Source organism: Monodelphis domestica, chromosome 2, assembly GCF_027887165.1.
Source record: "Monodelphis domestica isolate mMonDom1 chromosome 2, mMonDom1.pri, whole genome shotgun sequence".
NCBI classification, from domain to species: domain Eukaryota; kingdom Metazoa; phylum Chordata; class Mammalia; order Didelphimorphia; family Didelphidae; genus Monodelphis; species Monodelphis domestica.
Window position 1 is genome coordinate 167,242,986 of NC_077228.1, and position 12,524 is coordinate 167,255,509.

General features: G+C 34.0%; 1 protein-coding gene across 1 annotated transcript; it reads right to left on the reverse strand.

The window, feature by feature from the left end:
* Window positions 1–9,151: 9,151 nt before the first annotated feature.
* Window positions 9,152–10,123, reverse strand: monDomV1R1203 (vomeronasal 1 receptor monDomV1R1203). The gene is given in 1 exon segment (NM_001166826.1): window positions 9,152–10,123. A coding segment is annotated over 1 exon segment (972 nt).
* Between the last annotated feature and the right edge of the window lie 2,401 nt (window positions 10,124–12,524).

The following is a 12,524-nucleotide window of genomic DNA, read 5'->3' on the forward strand; positions in this document are numbered from 1 at the left end:
CCATATGATTATCTCAATAGATGCAGTAAAAGCCTTTGACAAAATACAACACCCATTCCTATTGAAAACACTAGAAAGTATAGGAATAGATGGGCCTTTCCTAAAAATAATAAACAGTATATATCTAAAATCATCAGCAAACATTATCTGCAATGGGAATAAACTAGATGCATTCTCAGTTAGATTTAAAGTGAAACAAGGAAGCCCATTATCACCTCTATTATTTAACATTGTACTAGAAGCACTAGCAATAGCAATTAGAGAAGAAAAAGAAATTGAAGGTTTTAATATTGGCAATAAGGAGACCAAGATATCACTCTTTGCAGATGATATGATGGTCTGCTTAAAGAATCCTAGAGAATCAACTAAAAAGCAAGTAGAAATAATCAACAACTTTAACAAAGTTGCAGGATACAAAATAAACCCGCATAAGTCATCATTATTTCTATATATCTCCAACACATCTCAGCAGCAAGAACTAGAAAGAGAAATTACATTTAAAATCACCCTAGACAATATAAAATACTTAGGAATCTATCTGCCTAAATAAATACAGTAACTATATGAACACAACTACCAAACATTTCCATACAATTAAAACTAGACCTAAACAATTGGAAAAACATTAACTGCTCATGGGTAGGATAAGATACCATAATAAAAATGACCATCCTACCCAAACTTATTCACTTATTTAGTGCCATACCCATTGAACTACCAAAACACTTTTTTACTGAATTAGAAAAAAACATAAAAGGTTCATTTGGAGGAACAAATGATCAAGGATATCCAGGGAAATAATGAAAAAAAATGTGAAGGAAGGGGACTTGCAGTTCCAGATCTTAAACTATACTATAAAGCATTGGTCATCAAGTAAATATGGTACTGGCTGAGAGACAGAAAGGAGGATCAGTGGAATAGATTTGGGACAAGTGACCTCAGCAAGACAGTCTATGATAACCCCAAAGATCCCAGCTTTTGGGACTAAAATCCACTTTCTGATGAAAATTGCTGGGAAAACTGGAAGACGGTATTGGAGTGATTGGGGTTGGATCAATACTCACACTCTACACCAAGATGAACTCAGAATGGGTGAATGACCTGAATATAAAGAAGGAAACTATAAGTAAATTGGGTGAACACAGAAAAGTGTACATGTCAGATCTTTGGGAAGGGAAGGATTTTAAGATCAAGCAAGAGTTAGAAAAATTACAAAATGTAAAATAAATAATTTTTATTACATTAAATTTAAAAGATTTTGTACAAACAAAATCAATGTAAACAAAATTGGAAGGGAAGCAACAAATTGGGAAACAATTTTATAACAAAAACCTCTGACAGAGGTCTAATTACTCAAATTTATAATGAGCTAAATCAATTGTACAAAAAAAAAATCAAGCCATTCTAGAACTGATAAATGAGCAAGGGACATGAATAGGCAATTTTCAGTTGAAGAAATCAAACATTAAGATCCTGAGATCCTGCCTGGGCAAATAGTGGTTCAAGGCAACCCTCACCCCTTGAAATTTCAAACCTGTAGAGAAGTCAGTGGTCCAAGCCCAGGGCAGTCTGAGCTAAAGTGGGCTGACCTGTGTGGGCAAAGAATGAAGCCAGGGATTCCAGTCTGGGCCTGGGATAAAAACATGGTCCACAGTTTGAGGGGGCTGATAGTACTAAGGGGGACCCCCTTTATCTTTTTTCCTAAATTTAAGAGCAAAGCTCCATGACAAGGCAATCAAGGGTGTACTTGATTGGATCAAGTACACCATGAGACCAAAATTTGAGCCTAAGCCTGGGGCTAGAATTTTATCAATTCCTGACCTGATGATGTTCAGAGTGAGATCAAAAGCTAATACCTTAGCCTGAGACACATCTTTAAGCTATCAGCATCTCAAGGGTCAAATGAATCAGTATGGGGAGTATGCTCCCAGAGTTCTCAGCCCACAGACAATCACATCATCTTCCAAAAACTGGAATTGGTAAAATCCCCATAAAATAAGCTAAAAATAGCATCAAGGAAGGTCTGAAGTTTAAGAGGTTACTCCAACTTCATAGAAAACAGAGTCTACCTATAATTAGATAAAGAAAAATAAGCAAACAAAAAAAAATCCACACCTAACTCTAAAGAATTTTTATGGAGACAAAGAACAAAGTACATTCACAGAAGGGGACAATGAAAGCAAAGGAAATACATGCAAAGTTCAAAAGAAAAATATGGATTGGACATCGTTTCTGGAAGAGCTCAAAAAAGATTTCAAAAACCAATGAAGAGAGGCAGTGGAAAAGTGGGAAAGAGAAATGAGAGTGATGCAAAGAGAAATGGGCCAATTGAAAAAGAGATCCAAAAACTGACAGAGGAAAATCAGGTCTTAAAAATCAGAATTGACCATCTAGAAACTAACCATTTCATGAGAAAGAATGATTTCAGCACTGACTGATGACAGTCTGTTGAGAACATTATGGAATTATTCAGCCTCTTTCTCCAGAATCATGTTCTTCTCAGTATGGCTTTATCAACACTAAGTTATATAAATATATCACATGTCTTTGGCCCATAAATAATTTTCAGTGCATCTTAGAAGCACCTTGGGTTGTTAATATCAGCATAAAACTTAAATCCATCAGACTTTTTACTGCATTAAGAATTCTGTATCTCTCTAAGTTTCATTTGCAGTTTACTTTTCAAGGCATTAACTACGGTCTTCTTGGAAATAGCTGAACTATCCTGCTTATAAACTCCCTTTTCATTTAATAGTTTCTGAATTTCCCCATCATTTCTCTCAAACTAATTCTACTATTTAAGAGTATTCTTGTCCAGATTTGTAAATGCAGTGCTATACACTAAAACTCTGAAAGCTTCTCACACCTGCTCCAGTTGTCAACCATGTGTTGGTTCAGCTTTCCTTGGTAAACAAATTCACTATTTTAGAATTAATAAGGTTCTCTTTAGTAACATACATTATCACAGCTCCTTCTATAACTGTTAAGATTTATGACCTTGCAAAATCTAAAGATCCAAAAGACCTGACAAGATGCCTATGGATATTATAGATAGTGAAGATTTATAAGTTCTTTTGTACTTTTCCTAACATTAATTGTTACTCTCCTTAATTTAAAGTCAAAGTATAAAAAAAATTAAAAGTTTTAAAAACGATTATGATGTCTCTATTAAGTAATAGCTAAGTGAATAATACTTAGTAAGTAATACTAAGTAATAGCTAAAAATTCATGTTTTCACACCATTTAGATCAAAAGAGGAGGTACTCTGCAATGATGCAATTATATCAGCTATTGATACCATTTCTTATATTGTTTCCAAAAATTACAATGTAAGAAATTATAAGCATATTACTAACATAAAACAATTTTGTGGATTTTTGAATATAGATACAAGAATTATTGCCAGTTAAAAGGCATTAATCCAGATTATGTGTTTCTAAATTATTTTTTAAAATAATTTCATTGTCTACTAATTTAGGCATTCTATACTAATTTCATTAAGAGACTTGTATAGAGTAATTTTGATCCAACTACACTTGCAGTTAGAAAGATGGCCCAAAACATTATCATTCAGGACATTTTAGCCATTCCATGAATAATAATGTTCCCAAATAATTTATCAATTATATTTATTTTTATTTAAGGTATTTTTATGTCAGTCATACTCAGTGCCCTCAATATTACAACTTTCATTAAAAGATTGTATTTAATTTTCATTCTTGCAGTCTCCAAATATTTAGCCTTAATGCCAAAATATAAGCTTATTCTCTCACTTTTTTCTAGCCTTTTTCTTGACTTGTAACTTTTTAAAAAATGATTAAAAGTTCAGCTGTGATTCAGTGGTAAAGGGAACACTTTCCCAAGCTTCAGCTTCTTTGAGGAGATATTTTCAGGGCCAGGCCCAAGATCTATAAATTTTCAATTCTTCCAAGGTGTTATGCTTTAAGGAGAAGTACATTTTATACTTTCCTGTCCTGTTCTATGATCTGTTAGGAACCACAAGCACTGTGATGACAGTCCCCTGCTCTCTGACTGCAATAAGCACCAACATCCTAGTGCTCCTCCTTGCCCTGGGACCACAACCCAGTGTGACAGTCATTTCCTACTAAGTTATCTTGGTCAGAAAAAAATTTTACCTCATGCTTTTGTGGGTTCTGCCACTCAAGAATTCATTTCAAGTCATTATATCAAAATTGTTTGGTGAATAATTTGAAAGAGATCAGGCAGGTCTCTGTTTTTCTCTGTCATCTTGAATCTGCAAATGCATTTTCTATAAAGCTTTATTTTACTTATAAAGGGTCAAATATCATAATTGTCCTAATAGGAAAAATACATCTCAGTTTTTTTAACATTATTTTATTTGGTCATTTCCAAACATTATTCATTGGAAACAAAGATCATTTTCTTTTCTCCCCCCCCCCCTTCCCACCACCTCTCCCATAGCTGATGCGTGATTTCACTGGGTATCACATGTGTTCTTGATTCGAACCCATTTCCATGTTGTTGGTATTTGCATTAGAATGTTCATTTAGAGTCTCTCCTCATTCATATCCCCTCCACCCCTGTAGTCAAGCAGTTGTTTTTCATCAGTGTTTTTACTCCCACCATTTATCCTCTGCTTGTGGATAGTGTTTTTTAGATCCCTGCAGATTGTTCAGGGACACTGCATTGTCCCTAATGGAGAAGTCCATTACATTTGATTATACCACAGTGTTATCAGTCTCTGTGTACAGTGTTTTCCTGGTTCTGCTCCTTTCACTCTGCATCACTTCCTGGAGGTTGTTCCAGTCTCCATGGAATTCCTCCACTTTATTATTCCTTTTAGCACAATAGTATTCCATCACCAACAGATACCACAATTTGTTCAGCCATTCCCCACTTGAAGGGCATCCCCTCATTTTACAATTTTTGACCACCACAAAGAGTGCAGCTATAAATATTTTTGCACATCTTTTTCCTTATTATCTCTTTGGGGTACAAACCCAGCAGAGCTATGGCTGGATCAAAGGGCAGACAGTCTTTTATCGCCCTACATCTCAGTTTTAAAGAGGCTACATGACAAGTTTATCTAAAACAAACTAATAAATTAAATTGGGATTTCCAAATACAAATGGTACCATACAGGATCTGTTTTTCTAATAACCATTTGTTGGCAACACTTCAAGTTACAAATTATGGCCTTTAGTAAGGCTACTGCCAAAGCTCAACAAGGTAGTCTTGTGCTTTTAATTTGTCTCTTTTGAGATTCCGGAGGCTCTTTTGAAACATGTAAATTGCAAATATAACTTCAGTTATGGTATAATGGAATTATGAATATATATATATATAATTTTATCTTTCCCTAATTACCATATGGAAACAATTTTTAAAATTCTTTTTTTGGAACCATGAATTCTCTTTCTTTCCCCCTTATCTCTTCTCCATGAAAGAGCAAGCAATCTGATATAGATTTTACATATGGAATCATGTAAAACATTTTTTCCCATATTAGTCCTTTTGTGAAAGAAAACTTGAACAAAAAAATGAAGAAACTTAATTATTTCAGTTACTCCATTAATTATTTTTCTGGAGGCAGATAGCATTTTTAACTAATCTTTTGGAACTGCCCTGCATCACTGTATTGTTGAGAATACTAAGTCATTTGCAAGTCTGAGTGCTCCTCCTCATCCTAGGACTGTGAAACAGAACCAACTCCTAGATCTTTGCATGGGCAATGCAATGGAGTCTTGTGCCCAAAGCTAGCAAAAGAACCTCTGTAATCTCCTTCTGTTCATTTGTCAGACCCCCTTACCATCAATGAACTGAGAGGTCCATAAAGCCATTGCAGCTAATCCAGCCACCCCCATGGCCTGGACTAACTTCCTGAGGTGGGGCCTGCTTTGATGATATGATCTCTACTCCATTCTTACCCAAGTGTAGCAGAACTTTCATAGTAACCTTTTCAACTGTCTTGATTTGAAAGGTTGTTTCACTTTATCCTTTTGTGGGTTCTACCTCTGCTGTATTCATTTTGAGGCATTTTTAAAAGTTTGTCTGGAGGGTAAATTGAGAGAGATTATGAGGGTCCCTGCTCTTTTTCTATCATCTCCCATGCATTCATTTTCAGATGAGTCCAAATTCTTGTTTTATTTTACTTGGCCAAAGGTATGGGTTACAAGAGAGGACTCTAGAGTTCAGGAATCATTGGGAACTTGCCATGATGCTTAAAAGAAGAGCATCAATAAAACATTTTAAGTCCCAGGAGATCTACACTTCATGCAGCACAAGGGAGACCCTTAATTGACCCTGAAATGGTTCAGGTAGCAAAGAGGATTTTCAGTGAATAATATTTCTTCCAGTCTGGGATGGAGAGTCTATTCAAGATGTCCTCCAGAGATGAGGCTCACTCTGCTCCTGGTTTTTCTCTAGTAATTTTTGCTTGAGTTTCTTTACATTTTATTGTTCTGAATTTAACAAAAAACAAATAAACTAAGTATTTCCAGATACATAATAGAGCAGAAGAGGATTGTTTATGAAAGCAACCATCTCTAGCAAGTTGGAATTTATTTTATTTTTAAATGTATAACAAATTCCATATAATAACTTCCCCTCTGATTCTTTGCCAGGCCAGCATGTTAAGTCTGCCATTTTTCGATTCCAGGAGATTAGCATGCTAGTCTCCCCCAGTGAATCATTTCAAATATGATGTCCATACAGTTTAGGATTGTCTCACCAGATGCATAAGGGCACAAAAGATATTGTACATTCCATGGAGGGTGTAACTATAATTTGGGTAATTTTTAAAAACAATTGCTAGGCACATTGATAAGGAGCCATTATGGTGCATTCCCAATTTGGGCACAAGAATTTTACAATCAGAATAAAATAATAATGAATGGAAAGAACAAAAGTGGATGGAGGACTCAGCTCCCCTCAGTTCAGTTCATTAAATCCATGGGTTCACACAGAGTCTCATAATGTAGTGTTTGATTTTTGGTAACATTCTCTATTGCTATCATCTTTGTAGTACATTTGGAATTATTTAGCTAAAATTTAGCTCAAAAGATTAGAAATCCTTGCTTATTGTGGAATTAAATTTAGCATCAAAGTTTCAGTGATTATAGACATCATGGAGAGATGATTTGACTATGAGGCTTCAAAAATTATCTCATGCATATGTAATATTTCAAATCAAAAGATCTTCTTGGGATCAAAGATATGTTGTTTCATACATCACTACAGTTGAAACATTTTAATAAAGTTTAACCAGATCAACATTCCTGTATCAGGAATAGATTCATTCAGAAATAAGTTTCTTCTGACTGTAAAGGCAATTTCCCAAATCAGAATTACTAGAAATGTGCCAGAGTTATCAGAATCTAAGAGATCTCATTATTATAATTGACTATCCAAAGTGGAATTGAAATGTCAGGTTTATACATCATGCTTATTATTCAATATTTACATTAATCACAAAAAACAAAACTTCTCTGGAATTTAGACAAAGAGCATAGCTAAAACATTCAGAAAAGTACAAGAAAATAAGCTGTCGCTGATTTTTCTAGATAGAATCACAACTTTAAGAGTCAGTTAATTTTTCCTGCCTACAAATATCCCTAGATACCATCTACCTTGTGCCCAATAGAAGAACACTGGGTATGAAAATTCTATTTTGATCTGACCAAATCAGTCCCAAATGGGTTGACAAAAAATTGGGATAAAAATTATTTGAGGGTCCATTGATTAGGTGCTATTATCAGTCACTAAATTAGTGAATAAGAGATAGTTCACTTCAGTTTTATTCCCCTCAGATACCAGGCTCAATAAATTATATAAAAGAGTCAGTGAGCCCAGAGCATCAGCTTCAACAATATGATACAGAATATAAATATATGTAGCATTAAAGATAGAGTTTTACAGAAAGAAGGAATGGAATATAAGGAAACAAGTAACAGAAAGGGAAGATAAAGATATCTTCCAGTTGGTCAAAATTTGGAGTTCAGGCTTGTTTCCTCATACGGATTTTACAGATGGTGTAACCTTCTAGTTTCCAGCATCAATATCTAAAAGTTCAAAATACAGACTAGGGAAATATCCTCTTCATATGAGGGTGACAGAAATATGCCTGAACTAGGATTTCTCCTGTCACAATAGCATTTGTTAAATAATATCTATTATAGATATAAAGCAAATATTGAACTGGAATAAACAGAAGTCAGAACCTTATTCAGATATGCAAGGCTGTTTTACAAAAATTGACCATGTTTTGGAAAAATTAAATTTCAAAAACCCAGAAAAATAGAAATATTAAACAAATTAAATCATACCCAAAAATAAAAGACATTTAAAGAAAGAACTAAAATTTAAATGGAGACAAAAAAGACTGAAGCAGATGGTGATAGAAAGAATAAAGTGCCAGACTTAGAGTCACGAAGAGTTCTAATCCAAGATTAAAAATTTGCTCTCTTTGTGACACAAAGTAAATTCTTTATTCACTTTCACCCTTAGTTTCGTTATCTGTAATACTGGAATACTAACAACAATTCATTCAAAGGGTTTTTAGGAGGATGCAGTGAGAAATATATATATGTATATAAATACATATATATATATATATATCAAAGTACAAATCATAGAAACAAATATATAACTTCAAAAAAAGTGACAATAATAAGTCAACATAAAAAACTTGAACCAAAGCAGTCATTAAGGAAAAAAATATATCTAAACAATTTCATTTATCAAAGAAAGAAAGAAATTAGGTATGCAACTGAAAAAAATGAAATTTGGAAAACAATTTTAGAACCACTGAACATAAAGATAGATTTTTAACATTTTAAATGCAATAAACAAATGTGAATGGACCTTGTCTGCCATGACAGACAGAATGTTAAGCACTGATATAAGCAACCTTAATGCAGGCCAAAAAAAGAAAAAAAGCAATTTGTCATGTGAAAAATAAAATAAATAGAAATAATGACAATTCTGAGAGTGCTAACTTGCCGTCCTAGAATAAAAACAGCAGTGTGGAGCCCAAGCAACTTTGTAGAAAAGTGATAATCTTTCCAACTGACAACTTGTGGTGCACCAGTGTCACATGAGGATCTGGGTGATATGGATGGGGATTATCAAAGGGGCTTTGTTCTTATGATTAAAATCTTTAAAATGGGATTCAAGCCAAGGAGGGAAAATCTAGCAAATTCTTTCACACCGATGCAATCTTTGAAGATGGAGGTTTTGTTCTGCAATTGGAAAAAAAACAGGTTGTGGAGAACCTACTCATACTGCTCATCAGCACAATGGGGCAGAAAGTTGGAAAACATCCACTCATAAAGGCAGAGACATGTAACATCCAAGAACTAGATATTTGAGATTTATGAAGAGCAAAAAAAATGGAACTGACTAAATGAAAACAGATAAAACTGTTCACAAGTATCGCAACAGTATTGGTGGCTTTGATCTCAGGACAGGTTTTAGGGGAGACGTTGGTGCTACGAATGTGAAGAACTTTTTTGTGATGTTTTTGCATGAGAAATATAATATATATACTGCTATATGTTGTGAGTCCAAACCACACAGAATCATAAAGGATCTTCAGTAGCATGGTGTTGAAGGTGTTCATGGAATAAATACTGAAAATGCAATAGTCTAAGTTCCAGTTGCTCCTAAAAGTTGAGCTATTTTGGAGTGTAATTTTATATATGGGAATAGCTCCTTCTGTCAGTAAACTGAGCATCCAACAGAGGATAAAGGAAGCAGTGATGTGTTTTGAGGCCTTTGCTTTGAGTACTGCACACACAGGGCTGTTTGAACTGAGAGTGATAGCCTGGTAGCTGCTCAAAATGCTTGTGCTACAAAGGGAAAGGCTCCGAAAGACTCTATCCAAGTAGACGATAGTTTTACAAGCAATATCACCAAGGAAATGTCTTATTCCTAAAAGTGTCACTGTTCGGGGTATTCCCTTAGTAACAAGTAATAAGACATTGATAAGGGACAAATGGGTAAGAATAAAATCTATGGGTTTTTCCCTATGACCATGGAGAGAATTTAATATATAGAAATAAAGAATGAGTGAATTTCCTAGGACTCCAGTTACAACCTGGCAAGCAAAGACAGTTCCAAAGATATTTTCTTTAGAAAACATTCCTTAATTTGTTGGACAAAGAAACTGCAAATACATCCAAAGTGACCTGAAGAGAAATAAGATTCTAGTTATTAACATCAAGTCTTTAAAAAGTTTATAACCTTTCCAATGATAGGGTCATCATTTTAGACCTTGCAGAAACCTTACAGGTTATCCAGTTCCACTTCATTTATTTCATATGTAACTCTAAATGCCCTCTGAAACCACATTTTAAAAAATCTCCAAATAAACCAAAGGGAAATGAATATGATGAATAAATTGATAAGAACCTAAAGTTTTATCATTTCCAATTTTAAAAATTTAGGAACAAAAAAAGAAAAATCAAAGTACCACTTCTCAAGCTGGTCTGGGGACTGTGGCTTGAGTCAGTTCATAGGCAATAACTATGGTGCTACCAAAATAACAATGAGCTGTATGATAAATTGTCATTTCAATGGTAACTTGAATAATTACTGAATTAAGTGATATTCAGAAGATAACTCTACTGAGAAATGTATTTCTATTAATCAACAGTTGTGAAAATGTGTCTACTCTCCACAGACTATGTACATATTTCTGAGTGATTGAATTCTAGACATTTGGTGAGATTTTTTTATCATTATTATTTTTGCTAGATTTTGTCGTTGTCAATACTTTGAATAAAAGGTGATTTTTAGAGTTCAGCTGTATGGCTCAGCTATGTGGCCCAGAGATGGGAACTCCTGGGTTCAAATCTGGCCTCTGATACTTTATAGTTGTATGACCCTGGGGAACTAATCTAACTCCCATTTGCTAGCCTTTACCACTTTCCTGCCTTAGAATCAATGCACAGTATTGGTTCTAGAATGGAAGGTAAGAGTTTGTTGAGGGTGTTTTAAGGTGATTGGCTGATTTTTAGAAGCAAGTATATCACAATATCAGAAAACCTTGAAAATGATAGTAGTAAGTGAACTCTGGAAAACCAGCAATATAAATAGACATTGAGGAAGTAGTTTTAGAGAGCAGTGTTGCAATTAATTTAATATAAAGAAAAATCTAACAATTATAATCATGTATTTTAATGGAATAAACATGATGGTAGAATAGATCAGAAAGAAAAAATTATTCTTTTCAGAAAATGTGCATAAACATTTAAAAGCCTTTCATAAATTATCCCTCTCCCAGCTTTCCCATCTTCTTATATACTTCTCCCTGCAATATATTTTTGATCCAATGACATTGGTTTCCTTGCTGTTCCACAAACAAGACAACCCATTTCTCAGCTTAAAGCAATTTCTCTGTCTATTTCCTATCTCTGGAATGGCTTCCCTCCCCATTTTTGCCTACTAGCATCTCTGGTTTGCTTTAAATCCTAACAAATATCCCACCTTCTAAAAAAGGCCTTTCTAACCTCTCTTAATTCTAGTGCCTTCCCCTATTAAATTATCTCCTACTTATCCAATAAATGTTTGAACATACTTATTTTCTTATTATCTTCTCCATTATATTGTGAACTTCTTGAGGACAGGGTCTATTTTTAACCTTTACTTGTATTCCTAGGACTTAGCATAGTGCCTGGCACAGAGTAGGTACTTAAATATTTATTGACATTGACTGACATAATACTTCTTTTAAAATTAAATTACTGAGGTAAAATGGATGTTCTGATGCTTCAACAGAATTTTTAAAATCAAGAATTACCATCATAATTTAGAGTAGTAGATATATACGAGCCTCATACTTCTACATTCAGAAAACATTGGTATAAAAACTGGGATTTATTTAACAATATATCTTAAACACAAAAAATTAATCATATTTTTGTCAGAAAATAATTCATTATTAATGAGGAGGAAATCATGCCTGAATTATCTACTCAGTCGGGCCATAAATTTTGTAAGGGTGTTAAAGCAGATGTGAAAGTCATGTAAATGGATGTTATCATTCAAATCATGAGATTGGATGAGATAATCATGTGAAAAAAATACATAGATAGAAAAGTATGGGGCCTTGGAGAATTATTTCAGTTAGCAGGGTGAGTAAATCATGTGAAATGAGGAAGTTGATAAAATTGAAATTTAGAGCATTTGAAGGAATATCAATATGTTTGTTGAAATCTGATGTAAGGGCAGATACTGGGAGTGGAATGGTAGAGTAAGTATGTGATACAGGCACTGAACTCATAGAGAAAGGAAGAGTGTCCTACTTTCCAAAGTAGTTTGTGTACTATTGGGATTAATTGTTCTTTAAATGTTTTATAGAATTCACTTGTAAGTCCATAGGGCCCTGGGAATTTTTTCTTGTGGTGTTCATTAATGGCTTATTCAACTTCTTTTCCTGAGATGAGATTATTTAATTATTCCATTTCCTCTTTTGTTACTCCAGGCAATTTGTATGTTTGTAAATATTCTTCCATTTGACTTAGGTTGTCAGATTTATTGGC